The sequence below is a fragment of the Neophocaena asiaeorientalis genome, unplaced genomic scaffold (genome assembly GCF_003031525.2).
Source record: "Neophocaena asiaeorientalis asiaeorientalis breed wild unplaced genomic scaffold, Neophocaena_asiaeorientalis_V1.1 scaffold89, whole genome shotgun sequence".
NCBI lineage: Eukaryota > Metazoa > Chordata > Mammalia > Artiodactyla > Phocoenidae > Neophocaena > Neophocaena asiaeorientalis.
Window position 1 is genome coordinate 6087181 of NW_020172592.1, and position 18081 is coordinate 6105261.

The window sequence follows — 18081 nt, forward strand, 5'->3', positions numbered from 1 at the left end:
AGGGAGCCTGGGATGAGAATGTGGGTGGCACAGGCTCTGTTGGGGAGAAAATTGAGAGGCAGAGGCAGCAGGGGAAGTCCAGGGCATGGGAGAACTCTGTGTGTGGTCCAGGAAGTACTTTGCTCACATGGAACAGGTTTCAGGGGGTGGTGGGTGGCTGACGGAGAACTCGAAGGAAGGTGCGGAGGGTGAAGATTGACCCGGAGTGCACTTGGGGAGGGATGGGGTCTGTAGGGCTGCCTGTGATGTTGTCTGAGGACTTTGATGGAGTGGCAGAGGAAGGTGGAAGTAACACAAAACCGGAATTCTCAGTCTTCCCCCACCCCCGCCTCCTCCCTCCAGGGCGTGTAAGGGAATGTTCTCGTGGTGTTGTCCATGCAGGGTTTTCCTTTCCTGCAAGGAGCTTTGTGTTTTGCATGGCTTCTCCCTGGGAGTGCTGAGCAGCACTGCGGAAGGACCGGCTCCTGGGCGGGAGTTGCTGTCCTGCCTCTGAAACTAGAGCTTGCTGCTGTGGCAGGAAATGAGTGGCTGGGCTTCTGTCCTCAGGTTCGGGAAACCCAACCTGGAGGTGCCTATGGTTTACTCCTGGTATTACCATGGGGCCATTGGCCCGGGAAGCACAGTGAGGGCTCGGCCTCTTGGGCTGCAGGGCCAGGCTGTGGCTTCTGCGGTAGTGTTGCGTGTCTGTCCTGGACCAGTGAGGCCAAGCTGTCTTCTGACCAGAAGCTGAGATTTCTGACAAGTCAGGCCCCGGATGAGTGGTGAGTAGCCTCTCCTGGTAAGAGGCGCTCTAAGGAAAATGCCGTCGGTCACTTCCACTTATGGTTCTGTTACTTAAGCATCATTCTCAGAGCACCGGCCGGCAGCATGCCAGCCTCCCGGCTGCCTTCCCCCCATGGTTAATTAACTTCCAGTCCTAATGGAGGAGACAGCCAGTGAATCCGAAAGTGTAAAGTCTGGGCCACGTGACCCGGGAGCCCTGAGGCAGGGGCATCTCCCGTCCTGAGGAGTGTCCCAAGGAAGCTGTCCAGAAAGGGTTTACAGTGGAGGCGATGTCTGAGCTGTGCTCTGAAGGATGAGCCGTTAAATTGGGTGTGTGGCATTTCAGCCGTCCCACTTCTCAGCCTGCATCTCACTCTTCGGGGGACATTGTGCCTTCAGCTATTTTTACGTGTCAATATAAGAAGCAATTATGTATGAAGTAGCTGCACTTCCTGCCTCCCAGAATTTGCCTAGACCCGTGCAACAAACTCTTCTTAGATCCAGGAGAAGTTTGCCTGTTCTAATGATGCAGTGTGCTTACTGTCATTAGTGAGAGCTTTGAAACCCATAGTACTTCCTTCTTGGCTGCCAGGAATCTTAGTACTAACATTTGAATTTAGAAAAGTTTTCTTTACTCAGACTTTTCCTTGTAAATCCTTTTACTCCTTCTTTCTAGTCCCCAGATCCCTTTAGGAATTTTGCCATGCTCTTTTTTCCCCCCCGTACGCGGGCCTCTCACTGTTGTGGCCTCTCCCGTTGTGGAGCACAGGCTCCGGACGCACAGGTTCAGTGGCCATGGATCACGGGCCCAGCCGCTCCGCGGCATGTGGGATCTTCCCGGACCGGGGCACGAACCCATGTCCCCTGCATCGGCAGGCGGACTCTCAACCACTGCACCACCAGGGAAGCCCTGCCATGCTCTTTTTACTGTTGCTTGAGTGGATTAGGGTTTTGCTGTGATAGCCCAAGCTTTAGATCCGTTTTGGAAGCAGGCACCAAATGACTGTGGAAATGGAAGCGTGCTTTTACCTGTTAGTGTTCCAGGCTGTCCAGAGCCGGGGTTTTTCCTGGTTGCTGAGGACAGATGCCAGCTTTGGGGTATTTGGGATGTTCCCAGAACCACCATTAACCACCGGAGCATTTGAAATGAATTTGGAGATTCGTTTTGTATCAGGGTGCTGGTTAATGGCTGACCAAGCAATCTGGGGGGGCTCCTGTGCCTTTTGATGGCTGGGGAATAGGTCTTCTGCTCTGGCCCAGGTGCCGCCTGAAGCTGGTCATCCAGAGCCATAAATTGTTAAAACTGGAAAGGACCAGATAGCAGCCCAGTCCTCTCATGTGATAGATCCAGATGGGTTAAGGGATCCTTTTGAAGTCACCTAGCTAGTCAGTGAGATGAGAACCTTGGTCTCTTAACTCTCATTTCTGGGCCCATATGTATTAGTCTAAGGATTCTTAGACCTTTTGAACTGCTCACTCGGTTTTGCAGAGCATTGAATAGGAGACTTTAGCCATTATCTGGCTGTATGACCTTGGGCAAATGGGTCTGACTGAACCTAGTTACTCATTGGTAAATGGAGATAACGTATTCCTTACTGCTTCACAGAGTTAACCTTCTCTCATCCCAGGTACAGACACACTGTAGGCACAACCATCTTTTTCTCCTTCCCCATTTCAAAGGAAGACAAAGACGCGCCTCTATCGGGCTCAGGCTGCTCTCTCCACCTGTGCATCACATCCCAGCCCTTTCCCTTGCAGCTTCTTTTTTTTTACATCTTTATTGGAGTATAATTTCTTTACAATGGTGTGTTAGTTTCTGCTTTACAACAAAATGAATCAGTTATATATATACACGTATGTTCCCATATCTCTTCCCTCTTGCGTCTCCCTCCCTCTCACCCTCCCTACCCCACCCCTCTAGGCGGTCACAAAGCACCGAGCTGACCTCCCTGTGCCGCGCAGCTGCTTCCCACTGGCTATCCTTACAGCTTCTTGAAATTTTTTCTCCCCGGGGTCTTTGTGGAGTCGCTTCATTCTGAGCCCCTTTTCTTTCCTCCTTGCTCACCTGCTAGTCGTCCTCCTCCAGGTTTGACTTTCTATGATCGTCTCTCCCCGATTGCCCAAGATACCTCTCCTTTCTCCTTCGTGCCCGCTTGCGCTCTGCGTTGTGTGAACTTCTGGAGGGTAGAGATGGTTTTATTTGCGGTTGTATTTGCATCTGAGATATAGTAGATAATTTTTTTTCAGCTTGATTGAGATAATTGAGATAATGTAATCTTTATTATCTTTATTGAGATAATGTGTCTCGAAACTTTATATGTTTGTATATGTATGTTGTTATGTTCAAGTGCTCACATACATAAATCCATGTACATGAGGTAAGACTGTCTCTCAGCCTGTTGCTGAGTCGATGTCTCTGGGAAGACAACGAATTCCCTGTCCTGTCATCTCTGCGAGTAAAGATTAAGGCTGGGGCTTCCCTGGTGGCGCAGTGGTTGAGAGTCCGCCTGCTGATGCAGGGGACACGGGTTTGTGTCCCGGTCCGGGAAGATCCCACATGCTGCAGAGCGGCTGGGCCCGTGAGCCATGGCCGCTGGGCCTGCGCGTCCGGAGCCTGTGCTCCGCAATGGGAGAGGCCACAACAGTGAGAGGCCCGCGTACCGCAAAAAAAAAAAAAAAAAAAAAAGATTAAGGCTGATTCTGGTCCTGCTGGATTTCCTTGGGGAGTGAAAATAAGCAGCAGTACAAAGTGTAAAGCTCTGGTAGGGAGAATGGTTTTGTTAGATGGAAATAGTGCAATAATAAAACTGGGGAGGAGACAGCTAGTTCTTGTGAGACATAGAGTAACTGAGTTAATAGAAACTAGCTTCTGATATGGAGATAACTCTGGTTCTGACTTGGAGCATATTAGCTCTACCACTGCCCTTTGAAATGCTAATTAATGGGCGATTTAATTATTCTCTATTATTCTACCTTTGGAGACTGGAAGCAGGGGGAGCTGCTAAAGCCCTGAAGAAACAGCTCTGGGCCTGGAGAGGGGTCTCCACTCTGTGATTTGAACTTAGCAGTATTCACAATGGTTTAGCTTAGACTCTAAACTTTAGAGCAGTGCTTCACAAATTTAAATGTGCACACAGATCATGTGAGGCTCTTGTTAAAATGTAGATTCTGATTTAGTAGATCTAGGGCAAGGCCCAAGGTTCTGCATTTTTTACAGGCTCTCATGTGGTGCCGGTGCTGCTGGGCCACAGACCACTCTGCGTAGCAAGAGTTTAGAAGGAAGTAGCAGGTCTTCCAGAGTTAACTCTATTTCTTTGGTCTGGATTCCTGGTTACTTCAACAGCAGAAGGCCTAAAGCCAAGGCCTTGGCTTGGAGAAAGGAGACCCTGTGAGAAACAGTTCTGCCGTCTTCTAAATAGTTTGTCCCATCTTGGGAGTCCCAGAGAGACGGTATCCTAACAATAGAATACCTGATATTCATGAAGATGATTTGGTATTCTAGACAGTGGACTGTCTAGAAGGCAAGCAGCGAAGTACTCATTAACGATTAGATATATTTTCATGAATGATTGAAACCAGTTAGCCTTCCATGGATAAGTTCAACAATCTAAAACAACCACTTACGAGGAAGTCTTCATTCCTGAAAGATAAACACTTTACTCTAGTACTTTGCTAATGGGGGTGCTCTTTGCAACTTGATCCCTTTGTCTAGACCAGCAGTTAGCATGCTAGGCTGCTGTTTCACTGAGAAGTATACATGGAATCTGCTGTTGCATTGAATCCTGTTTCCATCACTTATTGGTACTGATAATTTGGGCAAGCTATTTCCCGGAGCCTGTGGGGCCACCTGTAAAATAGTCACAGTATCATTTCACCCCAGGATTTTTCAGAAGGTATACAAAAGCTTTTGGCGTAGGCACCATCTGTTCACCATTATACCCCTCTCCCCTCCCCATTTCGATCCTGGTTGGCAAACTTGCTGTACCATTTGGAGAATAGTGATTCATGTTGGCTCCCTCTCACCTGAACCTCTTCACTGGCCTCTTTCTATTGGTAAGAACTCTTGTGAGGTATGCGCACACCTTTACAGACTGTTGCCAATACCTGGAGCTCATAAGGAGATGGGAGCAAATACTCTTGACTTCTTAGAATAGACCAGAAGAGTTGAAACTTTTTCACAAGGCAGAAACAATGGGGTTCTCATAAATGGGTTGTCCATTAACACATTTTATGTTAAATACACATTTGTCTTGTGTGGGAATAAGTTAACAGTGATCAGTGATTTGTCCCTGGGTCTCTTGCCTAACACATGGTCCTAGTTTCACTCTTGTGTCTGCTGTGTTGTCTTATCTAGCTGACGTGGTGGGTGATAAGACCTGTTCTGAGCCCTCAAGTTTAGTAAGGGTGTGGCTGGAATAGTTCAGCTTCCTTTGTCCTGTGTAACATTTGAATTGCAGTGGCCTTGGTCTGGAGTGTGGTTTATCCCTGGTGAGGTCAGGGACACCAGATACACTTGGCTTTGCTTCACTCTTCCCTCCCAGCTTTGCCTGCCTGGCTCTTCTTTGGATTCTTACCTTTAGAAGCAGAGAACTTGGAAATGCAGGTTCCTGTGCCCTTCCCGTCTCTGAGCTTTTGTTTTCTGGCTGCTCATATTCTGTATCCTGCTGTTCTTTGCTCAGACGTTGCCAAAACAGTCTTTAAGACTGATTCTTGAAAGACTTCAGCTTTGACTTTTCAGAACTAAGATCACCTGATATTCTCATTGGCCATAAGGTAGTGTTTCCTCATCAGGTGTTAAACCCTTACCACCTTATTCTGTAAGCTCCGTAAATAAGTTCTATCAACCTAATACACATTATACATATAATATTAGTATATACTACTAATATTTGTATATTACTGGTACTTTAACTTTTCAGTTCCTGTAACTGAAACCATCTAGCCACTGACCCTGATTTAGATATCCTATTTCAGAGTTGCTTCTAACTTGCTGTATGATTTTAGGCAAATAATTTAACAACACTCACTGGACCTAAATTTACCTTAACCTGTAAAATCAGGATTGGATCAGATCAGTTTTTCAAACCATTCTTTGGAGTTGGTTGGGGTAGGGATGGGGGTAACAAGAAATCTCGATGGGTAGAACCCCAGGCTCCTCATTCAGGTGATTCTACGTTGCATTTGCTTTTAGATTACATTAAGCAGGGACACTTAAGCTGTATCACAAATAGGTCCAAGCTCACGATGGCACTTGACATCATCTAAGCCTGGTTTCTTACTGTTTTCACCAAGGCTCTCGGCTGGCCATCCCGTGCTCCTGTCCCTTTGCTTCTGCTAGTACTGTTCCAGCAGCTTGTGGATTATTTGTAAGCCTCCCTTCCCCGTCCAGGCCTTCCCAGTCTTCAAAAGGCCCGAATGTAAAAATGTCCTGTCCCTTCAAGAAACCTTCTCCAGGGACTTCCCTAGTGGTCCATGGTTAAGACTCCGTGCTCCCAATGTAGGGGGCTCCAGGCTCGATCTCCGGTCAGGGAACTAGTCCCACATGCTGCAACAAAGAGAGCCGGTGTGCCGCATTTAAAAGATCCCACGTGCCGCAACGAAGATCACACATGCCACAACTAAGAGACCTGGCACAGCCAAATAAAAACCAGACTTCTCCAGTTAGTTGTCCATCTTCCCCAAATACCTTCTGTACTCTGGTGGCTCAGTACACTCTGCCCTTCTGGCCGTTGTTTGTGTGAAGCTCAGAGGGGCAGGATCCTGGTTCCTCCATTCTAAAACACCATAATGCCTTGCATTGTATCTATAGTGCCATGGGTTTATCATATGGCTCAAAACCTCTTTTCTCTTTCAGGATCGAATCATCAATTTAGTTGTTGGCAGCTTAACATCCTTGTTGATTCTAGTAAGTATCTTTGTGTCTCACCCAGGCTCTTAGCCAAAGTTTTGAAAACCTTAATATTGTGGGTCAATCAACTCTCCAAAAAAAAAAAAAAAAAAGTTAGAAGGGGCCAGGACATGAGCAAGTGGAATATTCCAATCATAGTTAAAGTAACGTGTTCAATTTTGTTGACACTTAAACAAAACTGCACTTGGTAAGCGGAGTAGCTGATTGATTTCCACTCTCACCCCCTGGTTGAAGGTGAAATAGCACAAATCAAATAACTTGGTTTTCTGGGTTTGCCGAGTAAATCTGTACTGTGTCAGTGGCTACCAGTAACTCTCTTCTGTACCTAACCCACAACTTCCCCATTTCTGCTAATGCCTTTACTTTTATTTTGTTCTTGAAGCATGTTCATTATCCTTTGGTTTTAAAAGATTTTAATTTTTCATCCTATATACTACAGCTTGGTGCTATCACAATAAAATAAAACAAAGCTACATTTCCCGGTCTGAGAATGACATTTCTTTGGCACATTTTCATTAAATATAAGAGGATTTTAGTGAAGTTTGTCTCCATGACTTCTTAATAAAAAGAATGGGTAAAATGTTATATCTAAGGTAGAAAGAGAACTATAGGATATTAGAAACCTATTTTTTAGAATTTTTCATGTTAAGCAAAAACAGTTTTGGTTATATTTTTTTGCTATTCAAAGTAACAAATAGTTTAGAACTTTTCAGTATAGTCGTTAACCCTGGGGATGAGGTTTAAATGCTATCTAATCTTTGATAAAGAGGTTATTTTGAGGTTGGCTAGTTTTACTGTGCTGTGGTGGTTTGTCTCCTCTCATAAAGGAGAAAAAGGTTAGGAAGATTAAGTAGAAGTACTAAAAGAAATAACACAATTGAAGGTATTTTAATATTTTATTAAATATTAACATTCCAGAAGGCAAACGTGGTGGTAGATATCATTTTACAATGTGAAGCATTTTATACTATTACATTGCCTAAATGCCAGTCTAACCAAGTCTGGGAATTACTCCTGAGGCCTGACATAATTTCTCTTCATACAGGTAACACTGATCAGTGCTTTTGTTTTCCCTCAACTACCTCCAAAACCGCTGAATATATTTTTTGCTGTCTGCATCTCTTTGAGTAGTATTACTGCCTGCATACTTGTGAGTACTATTTAGAATTTAAATTCAGTATCCTTGAGGGCTGAAGGTGCCTAGGGCAGAACTCCCAGCTCTGGTAGACAATATGTATAAAAGGGTGTCTCTAATTATATGCCACCCCTCTCCCCCAAAGCATGTCACAATTCTCAACGTTAAATTGCAGGGTTTTTTTTGAATCTGAGTTTACTTTTCTCCTAAATCCCAGAGTTGTAACCTTGTAACCCTAAAAGGAAACTCCGCTCCCTTGATAGCAAACAAACAAAAAAAGACTTAGGTTGGCCAAAGATTTGATGTGATGTATTTAATTCATATTCCTTCAAGAACTACATACAAAGCCCAACAGGCTTTGGGAAATGCCATTACTCCTCTGTTTCTAATAATTACAAAACTAGTTTGTTTTAATCTTTGAGCTTTATCTCCCCAAATGAAAGTAATTAACACCAAAATCTCTGGAAACCTAAAGCTACAGTTGTACCTTTTTCACAAGAATGTTCAATTTTACTACAAAGAAGCCTTTCTTTTAGGTAAAGAAATAAAGATGGTGGTGGACTCCCAGTTGGGTATTTGCCAAGTGTTTGGTCATTTCATTAGTTGGCTGTTGTTTTCATTTCCCTTGAGAAGAGGCAGAATTAAAGCAGTAAACTCTTAAAGATAATTGTTCTGACTCCCATAAGGTTTAAATCATAATAATGGGCTTATCTGAGTTAAAGTTAAACCAGAGGACATTTCCCAGATTCAAACTCACTGATTCTGCTATATTCCTATGACTGAGGGAAGAATTGGCCCATCCCACTTTGAGAGCCTTGGGAAAAAAGCTACCAGAGATGCTCTCCTCTCACTCCCAGCCGAAAGCCAGAAGTGACTGACAGTGATCTAGTTGAAACCAAATATATGCACGTGTAAAGCCCTAGTTTTGTTGGCAGTTTGAGTAAGTTCAAGGAATTAAAAAGTTGTCCTCCCTTCCAGTACCTAAAAGAGCTGTACGTTTTACTCAAATATATTTAAAATATCTGTTCTTGGATGACCTGCCAGATGACTGGACTCTTGGTTTAAACATTGAACGAAGTTAACTGAGAATGCAAGAATAAAGTATGGTCTTGTGTATGGAAACTCAGTTGGTACCGCTTGAATTATAAAGAATAAGAATAAAATTCTGGCTGCATTAGTCTCAAAATTCAGGGGGAAAAAGTATATATGGATGAAATTGGTCACAGTGGAAAAGAATTAGTTGTATTTTAAATTTTTAATATTCAGCCCAGTGCTATTACTTAAACTTTTATTTAATTCTTCTTCTTTTAGATCTACTGGTATCGACAAGGAGACTTAGAACCGAAATTTAGAAACCTAATTTACTATATCTTATTTTCTATCATCCTGTTATGTATATGTGCGAATTTGTACTTCCATGATGTGGGAAAGTGAGTCTGCCAAGGAGAAATACTTACCAGGTCTCTTCAAAGCTATGTATTTGGACTTGAATAAGAACTGGATAAGGTATGCTGAACAATCTCCTGCATAAGTCTGATACATGATTTTCATGTAAATCTAAATTCCCTCTTGCAGGGGAGACATATCCTAGATAATTTTGCTTTTTCTTTAAGGAGCTGATGTTGCACTTAAACATTCCCCCTTAAAGCTCAAACAGCACAAGTCATTTTCACTTTTGAAATTAAAATTTTTTTATAATGGAATTGCATGGCGAAAGGCTATGTAACAAACAATCTTGCATTTTAAGACAAATACTCTTTTATTTCTGTTAAACTGAATATACAATTATTGTTCCCTAGGCAACCAACTTTTGCTTATAACTACAATTTCACGTTAACAAAAAACACAAGACGGTGAAAAGACAACTTTGATTGTGTAAATCTAATTACAATAATAAATAAAATAATTTATACAAGTTTTTTTTTGACTTTTCTATAGGGGTCATATTCATTAAAGCCCTAGAGGCTAATTTTGGCTTAACCTTCTCTGGTATAGGAATGACTCTTGATTTGTTTCCTTTCATTACAGAAGCAAATTTTGTTTTTTTTAAATGCCTGAGAGGGAGAAGTTATATCAAACCCCCATCAGTTAATGCACTAAGTGAACGGCAAACTCTGATCCTCTCCTCAACTATTTCCTGGGTAACTTACATAGCAAGACGTGTAATAAAAGGTCATGGCATAGGACAGGCAACTTTACTTCCTTTCCCATTTAGTTTTACTTCAAAGTGCTAACTCTGTAAACTGATGACAGTGGGTTCTGAGGGGGTGAAAACTCTTAGCTTCTCATGAATTTTGTCTTCCTACTCTCATCCATATTAAAAACAAACAAGCCTGTAGTGAATTTTAATTCTCTTAATGCTTTCCTCTTCGCCCAGCCTAAATCAGCTCCCACTGCCAGCAATGGGTAAACCAAAAGTAACCACCACACCCCAAGTCTCAAACTACTTAGAAGATAAGCTTTGTGGAGAAGGTCACTGGTAAGCTCTAGACCATGGTGATGTAGCTTCTCTGAAATATAAACAGGCCTATTTGAGACTGGATAGAGTGCCATGTCTGATCTTTAGAGATGAATATTACTGCTTTTAAAACAGTAGTTAAGCTTTGGTGACTTTAAACTTCTCTCAGCTAAAGTGAATGAAATTCCCCGCTGACAAGTAACACTAATCACTAGGACCTCTACAGTTAAGAGAGACCCCAGTGCTCCACTCAGCTACACTGTCATAAGACTAGACCTCAGATGATATATTTAAAGGAGGTAAAAAGTCATAGCAGCAACACTGTATGTGGCTTGAGCACTGTAGCTATTTAAAAGCCAGAGGAATGGTAAATTAAGCCTCTTGCGGGTTGCTCCTATTTCTTTGGAGATGTTGTAATTAACAGTGTGGCTTCTTTGCCTGAACTACCTGTTTCTAAGAATTACCTAATGACAGTTTACCAAATCCTCAACATCTTTTGAGTCTTCTGAAACAGGACTGCCCAGAGATGATCCAATGATGTTTGATTCTTCTCGATGATGTTGGAATATGGGATCTGTAATGAGGTAAGTTTCAAGTTAATCTTAAATGTATATATCCTCTAATCCATGTCAAGAATTTAGAGTAAGTGTTCTTCTACCAAAGTGAAAATTTAACAAGCAGATTTCCACCTTAAGATTTATCAGGCACTCGAAGGAGTTACAGTACCTGTTAGTGTTGTCAAAGGCAAGACAGATTCAGTATCTATAACATCAGATGTCTGGATAAAGCCATGTGGTGAAGGAACGATAAGTATCGTTTCATCATCAATTGTTGTTTGATCAACTTGTTCTTCTATGGTAGGAGACCCTAAATCCTAAGTAATAATAATTAAAAAAATGAGATTCTGTCTCATATTCCTTATTAGTTTTCCTTAAGTCCCCAAACACATTTAGGCTTGAAGGGACTTAACTTTCAAATATTATCCCACTTTGAAGTTAAAATTAAAAGAAATCAAAGTTAAGGTCTTAAAATGGACAAAAGTAATAACCTCATACCCCAATGTATTACATACTAGCAAAAAGTAGTTTTAAAGAACCAATTCAGCTATAGACCCTGAATATAGAAGAAACAATGCTGTAACACTGTGGGATGAGGTTCCTAAACTGAACCACAAAGACCTGTTACAAACCATCCTCAGGAAAATGCTTCCATGGGTTCCAACAAACATTTCTCAGTCTATAGGGGGTGGAGAAGGAAAGGTTTTAGTGAGGAACTGTGGTAAGAGCAACACTGCTGGTTGAATGATACTTCAGGTCAGGTAGGGGGTTGTGCTTTATTTTGTGTGTCTAAAGAAAATAGGAGGTACTGAGGACATCTTTCCATAAATGATTTCTAGGCTCTTCCCAAACTGCAGGTTTGAGGCTTAAGGCTATTTCCTTAAGTGCAACTCACCTCAGTAACATAAGCCCGGGCTAAAGGGGAGGGTGCGTCCTCTTGTTGAAGGTGGGCGTCAGAGGTTTCTTCCTCTGTTCTGGCCATAACACTGTTCATCAGTTCTGTGCTACTTTGCTCACTGAATCTGGATATATGAGCCTCATTAAATGATGGCTCTACAGTAAGCTTAGGCTGATGAATTTCATCTGGGAAGGTGTCTGCTTCTAGGGCATCTGGAGGCTCAGGAAAATCAGATGAGTGAATATCACTACCCACTGCCAGCTCCGCTTGCGACATGGAAGAGGTGGTGTCTTCTGTGGCAACTGTCTGAATGATGACTCTTGGTGTGTGACACTGCACTGTGACGTTGTCACTTGTGTTCAACAAATGTTCTGGCTGTAAAATGTTAAAGAAAACGACCAGTGGCAAAACGAAAAAGTACCCACCAGACTAAAGTTATAGACAACAAGTGCTATTTATAAGTGGTACCCTATTGTCCCCTCCATGCCTCTGTCTCACCTCTGGAACTTCAGTGTTCTTATCACTGTTTTTCTAGAACCCCTATTCTTTACACAGTGGGGCCGCTGCTCTCGTAATATCCCTTTTCCCCTAACGGAAGTCCATGTCATGTAAGGAGACCCAGGGAACGAGGGATGTACCCCAGTGAAGGTGTAAAACATTGCTCCTGGGACAACAGTGGTAGGAAGAATTGTTTAAGTAAATGGACTACAATAGTATTGGCTCTTATATTTTGTATCAGCTAATCCTGGTCCCTAACAGGTATCGATACCAAAGTGTTTGAACGGAGCTCAAAATTTATTTCCCCCTCCCCCAAGATATTGTAATTGAAGGCACATGAGTCCATCTCTGGTGGTACTTATCAGTTCGCGAGTCTTTTCTACAGAAACTAGAAAAATCAAGGAATTTATGTAAGGTGACATACAGATAAAGCATGGACGATGATCTGTTCAGGAGAAGCAGGAGCGGCAGCCGCCAGGGTTACTGTGGGACTAGCAGTCAGAGTTAGCGGAAGACCTTGGCTTGAGCTTGTTTGAAGTAGGTAGGTGCCTGGAGTGCCAGTGGGCTGTAAATGGAAAGACTGAAGGAAGAAGAAAAATAAGATGAACACAGGTGCATCAAACCACTGAGTAAGTACACTTAGTACCCATTAAGTCTAGCTTTACATCCGAAACGGAGACTTTAATTTACTAGCCACAAATGTACTTACCAATCAGGAAGGGGCAAATAATAAAATGAAGGGTGTAACATTCTGGACCATTTATCTGTTCTAAGTCATTTCTCGGCCTGCAGCTTTAACAGAGGAAAGGCCTAATCCTACTCTTCACTCCCTGTATGTCTATGGTCTGGTCTCAGCTATCTGTTTCAGTCCAAGACATGGTCTCATAAGCCACTGTTTGTAGCACAGTAATCCAGCATACCTCGTCTCCCCTCTTTATCCCTTCTCTGTAGCACATAAAAACTAGCAGTCTCCCAGTTAAAACTTCACATTTTCCAAAAGGCACTATGGCAGTGTTTACTTACTTGAATAGATTTTTTTCATAGTATAATTTTAGGAAATTTTTTTATGTTCAGAGAATATGTATAGAAATAGCAATTAGTGTTCGTTGAAAGAAAAAACTTCTAATTGAAAAGCTGTTTCACTGACAGTACGTTTATCTTTTGAGATCTTTTATGAAAGTGTAACAAAACTATTGAACAACAACACATGTTTCACAACCATAAGCTTCTACGTGATAATCTGAGTTTGGTTTATCCTAACACTCTGAAGGAAAAGTTTTTGCACTTAGAATAGAGCTGGAAGTTAAAGTCATATAGCCTGGGTTCTTTAGTCTGATGTGGTCTTGTGGACTTAGGCCACAGCAGCTCTCCTGGCTACTGACTCACTGAATCTAGGTTTCTGTAATGCTAAAGCAGATATAGTAACTACTTTTCATAGAAAGGTTTGTCGAGGATTAGAAATGATTGTGATGGTGCCTGGCACACACTGGGGACTCAACTCACTTTTTCTTCTCTCTCTCTGTAAAAGTGAAAGCTAGCTGTTTTCCTAAAGGTTGTATTTATTAATCACATATTATCAGGCAGTATAATAAATACTTTACATGTACATGTATGTCATATACATGTATTTTATTTAATATGCTTAAATACATTTAATGCTCATAAGCTGAGGCACTATTATCATGTTTTATTTATAAATAAGAGTCTCTAAATATTTGATTGTGACCCTGTAAGTTAAAACCTGAACACATACCCTAAATATATGTGTATATATTGTTTATTAGGCCAGGGGGAAAGGGAGGGTGAGGTGGCAGAAAATGTAAAGCGAAGTTGTTTTCTACCTATGGCAAATGGTCTTCTTACACATCCCTATTTTGGAGACCAATGGATTAGGAAACCGAGGCTTAAGTTAAGCAAGTGGCCTAGCAGGAGATCCAAAAGAGAACCTTTTGGGGCTTCCCTGGTGGCCCAGTGGTTGCGAGTCCACCTGCCAATGCAGGGGACACGGGTTTGTGCCCCGGTCCGGGAGGATCCCGTGTGCCGCGGAGCGGCTGGGCCCGTGAGCCATGGCCGCTGAGCCTGTGCATCCGGAGCCTGTGCTCCGCAGCGGGAGAGGCCACAACAGTGAGAGGCCCGCGTACAACAACAACAACAAAAGAACCTTTTGCTAGGTGGGCCATTCCTATGAGATTTGGCTGTGGATAGGATAAATAAACTTGCACTAATACCCCTTATGTTCTTCACGGCAAATAAATCTTGACATAATTTAAATAAAATATACCTTATATATTCTTCATGAAAAATGAGCTAATAATTCTGGGTTTACCTATTTTAGAAAGAAGGGAAAGAACTGGGGCATTTTTCTTTTCAATTTTCATCATCACCCCTCCAAGGAATTACATTTAAATTAGCAGTCATGCCCCATCTCTCCCCAAAACCTCTTAGCATAGTTAACCCCTAATCTGTTTTCTGTCTCTACAGATTTGTCTATTTTTGACGTTTCAGATAAATGGGAGTCGTACACTATATATTTTGTGTCTAATTTCTTTCACTTAGCATAATGTTTTCAAGGTTCATCCTCGTGGTAGCATATTTTTTTACTGCCAAATAATCATTTGTATGGCTGCAGCACATTTTATTTACCCATTTATCAGCGGATGGACATATGAGTTGTTTCTGCTTTTAGTTATTATGAACATTCATGTAAAAGTTTTTATGTGGACATATATTTTCACTTCTCTTAGGTACACCTGGGATTAGAATTAGTAGGTCATATGATTACTGTATGTTTAACCTTTTTAGGGATTGCAAGATTCTTTGCCTAAGTGGCTATATCATTTATGACTAGGACTTTTAAATCCTGTATCCCGCAATGGGCTAATAGTGTTTACTGACTGTTGTTAAATAATTCATTCCATAAACTTTTTCTCAAATAACCAATATGAACTTTTTGAGTATATATTTATGACTCAATAAAAATACATAGCATGTACCCTACTTGTTAGCACTGTCATTTTCATCTATAAAAAGAACATATTATTGGTTTATATATAGATTAAAAGACAAATTATAAAAGTGGAAGTCTGATTTATGTTGTCTTCTAACCATCTTGGCTTTCAAAGCCATGGATATAGTTACACTTAATGACAATCAGGTTAATTTTTACATTTCATTTGCTTATATAACATTTCTAAAACTGATACCAATTGATCTTTCTTATGCATAAAATGGCCAATATCTGCTTTTTAAAGTAGTTACTCACCGGAAGAATCTCAAAGGTCTGTAGTGTTCCACTGTTTAGTGTTATCGTTTCCGAGTCAACGGTAGCAGCCGGGGAGTCTGCTGAAGCTGTGGTAAGAACAAGGACAATAAACAAACACTTTTTAAATTTAAATTTTCTTAGTGTACTCAATTAATTATGAGGGCAATCTCATATTGAATAATTTGCCTGGAAACCCGAAGTCATTTAAATTTCTTATAAGAGATAAGAAATCTAATGGTCTTGTCTGGGATGGCACAGATATAAGGGTCAGCCAGCCATGACCCACAGCCAAATCCAGCCCACTGTCAGTGTTTGTAAATGAAGTGTTATAGGAACACACTCATTCCTGTTCGTTAATGTATTTTCTGCGGTTGCTTTTGCGTTACAAGGGCAGTTGAGTAGCTATGACAGAGACGATATTTGCTAACCTCTGCTATAGATCATAAAGTATTTCTAATGTTAGGAAGTAAGAGGAATACACCAAGGCTAACCTGCAAAGAGACAGGAACTTGATAAAATAAGTTTTCCTGGACCTTCTGGTAAGAAGTATAGATGTCTGGAATATATAGGTGTCCTGTAACACTAGGCTTTAGTTGTAGTGACATCACTTCTGGCAATGTAAACCCGGGCAAATAACTTACTTTAACCCAAACTAATGTTCAGAGACTTTATCTGCCCTGTCTACCTCATATAGTTGTTGTGAGGATCAGAAACATGAAATACATATAGTGTCAGATGACTGTACTAGGGAGACTAAATAGCACTTCAGAGACCGGACAGTATGATCTCTTTACAGATATGTCAGCTGAGGCTCGGACTTGGTCATTGTCTGCTGCTCAAGGTTATATGGAACTAGGGCTAATGAGAAGAAATGTAATCTCTTTTGGTGCTTTCAGTTCCACCTGTAGGTAAATCTATGTGAAAAATGATTTGAAATTGACTTTTAATGTATAATGTTAGTTTATTATATTCTGACTATAATGCTTCTCAGTTTAAAAGAATGCACTGAATGCATGTTAGTTCTCTTACTATTTGATGGATTCTTAAGATCATACCTAGAATAATTTGAAGTGATTTCAGATAAATAACCTAAATGAAAGGTAAGCAAATTATGGCTGGAGACAAATGTGGCTCAAGGCTAAGAATGTTTTTTACATTTTTAAAGGATGGTTTAAAAACAAAATAGAAAATTTCATAGAGATCTATGTGGCCTGCAAAGCCTAATATATTCATATTTACTGTTCTGGCCCTAAAGTTTGCTAATCCCTGACCTCTAACCTAAAGAAAGAAACAATCGTGAGATTTTAGCCCAAATGGCAAGAATAATGGGTGTGTTGTAAAACTCTTACTATACTCACATTTCTTGCTGGAAGAAATAAAATTATTCTAGTACTTAAAAAAAAAAAAAAAAAAAGCCATGCTGTGAACAATATTAAGGTACCATTTATAAAACGTTTGCTATTTTCCCAATAAGCATTGTCAACCCAGTAGCCAGGGAAAACTGTAACATTCTCCATGCACAAAAAATTTTTAGCCAACAGCAGCTCTCATATTTATGGTGGACTAGTAATTTCAGTTGCTTTGCAATCCTCAAGACTACAAAACAAAACAAGCAGGGCTAAAGAAAATAAATTCTTCATGCTTTACTGCACTGGTAGAAAGCTAAAGCAAATAACCAAATTTAAATTAGAACTTTAAGAATAAGACAAGCATAATTAATTTAAACATCAGAATATAGGTTTTTTTGGTCTGTTTGTTTTTTGCTGTGCAGTTTGTGGGATTTTAGTTCCCTGACCAGGGATTGAACCCACACCCTGGGCAGTGAGAGCACGGAGTCCTCACCACTGGACCGCCATGGAATTCCCAGAAATACAGTGTTAATAATGCCAATAAGTGGCCCAATGATTCTCACATGGGATCATAGAGTATATGTGAAAACCTGTAGGGTGTTTTTATTTGTCATACTGACTGGAAAGCACAGTTGGCATTTTGTGGGTGAGGTCAGGGGACCCTAAACATCCCGCAGTGTGCAGGAGGACATCCCTGCCAAGAAAGAACTGTCCCACTTAAAATGCCAATGAGAATAACACCAAGTGATTGATAAACTCTTGGCAATGGCCTTTCCATAGGCAAATAACATTATGTAGGGAAAAAAAGTGAGGTAAAAGTGAAAAATAATATGGTTCTGAGAATTTTATCCTCATTCCTTTTCTGTCCCTCTCTAATGGAAAGGTAGAAAGATCAACTTGGCTTAGATCTTAGGAAATAAATTTCCTCTCCCTATAACAATCACTGGGCTCTCATCTCATTAAGCACAAAAAAAATGTCACAGGCTAAGGAAAAGAGAGGGGTAAACAAAACAGTTCCCGTAGGACACTGGTTCTTTACTCTCTGAAGAAAATGTTTTTCAACCTCACCAAAACCCATGTCTTCTACATTTGACTTCAAATCCATTCTTCATTTGTGTGTCTTCTGGTGAATTACTACAAATGATGTGCCATCCTAGGGACTCTCTTTCTTTGCTTAGTTGACTGTATTTTAGGTAGTTTTCTATTAACCATTAATTCTTTATAACACCTAGAAAGTAAGATGATTTAAAATGG

At 41.0% G+C, this 18081-nt stretch overlaps 2 protein-coding genes across 6 annotated transcripts in view; one reads left to right on the forward strand and one right to left on the reverse strand.

The window, feature by feature from the left end:
- The window catches only part of TMEM243 (transmembrane protein 243), a 21884-nt gene extending 12164 nt beyond the window's left edge, over positions 1-9720 (forward strand). For both annotated transcript variants that reach the window (XM_024738423.1, XM_024738424.1), the window contains 3 exons: positions 6617-6667; positions 7716-7820; positions 9117-9720. In XM_024738423.1, coding sequence (XP_024594191.1) covers positions 6617-6667; positions 7716-7820; positions 9117-9239 — 279 coding nt within the window. In that variant the 3' untranslated portion in view covers positions 9240-9720. The remainder of the gene's footprint in view (positions 1-6616; positions 6668-7715; positions 7821-9116) is intronic.
- The window catches only part of DMTF1 (cyclin D binding myb like transcription factor 1), a 44057-nt gene continuing 35521 nt past the window's right edge, over positions 9546-18081 (reverse strand). For all 4 annotated transcript variants that reach the window (XM_024738421.1, XM_024738419.1, XM_024738422.1 and 1 more), the window contains 5 exons: positions 15479-15564; positions 12641-12796; positions 11716-12093; positions 10990-11137; positions 9546-10837 (listed from right to left, as the gene is read on the reverse strand). In XM_024738421.1, coding sequence (XP_024594189.1) covers positions 10728-10837; positions 10990-11137; positions 11716-12093; positions 12641-12796; positions 15479-15564 — 878 coding nt within the window. In that variant the 3' untranslated portion in view covers positions 9546-10727. The remainder of the gene's footprint in view (positions 10838-10989; positions 11138-11715; positions 12094-12640; positions 12797-15478; positions 15565-18081) is intronic.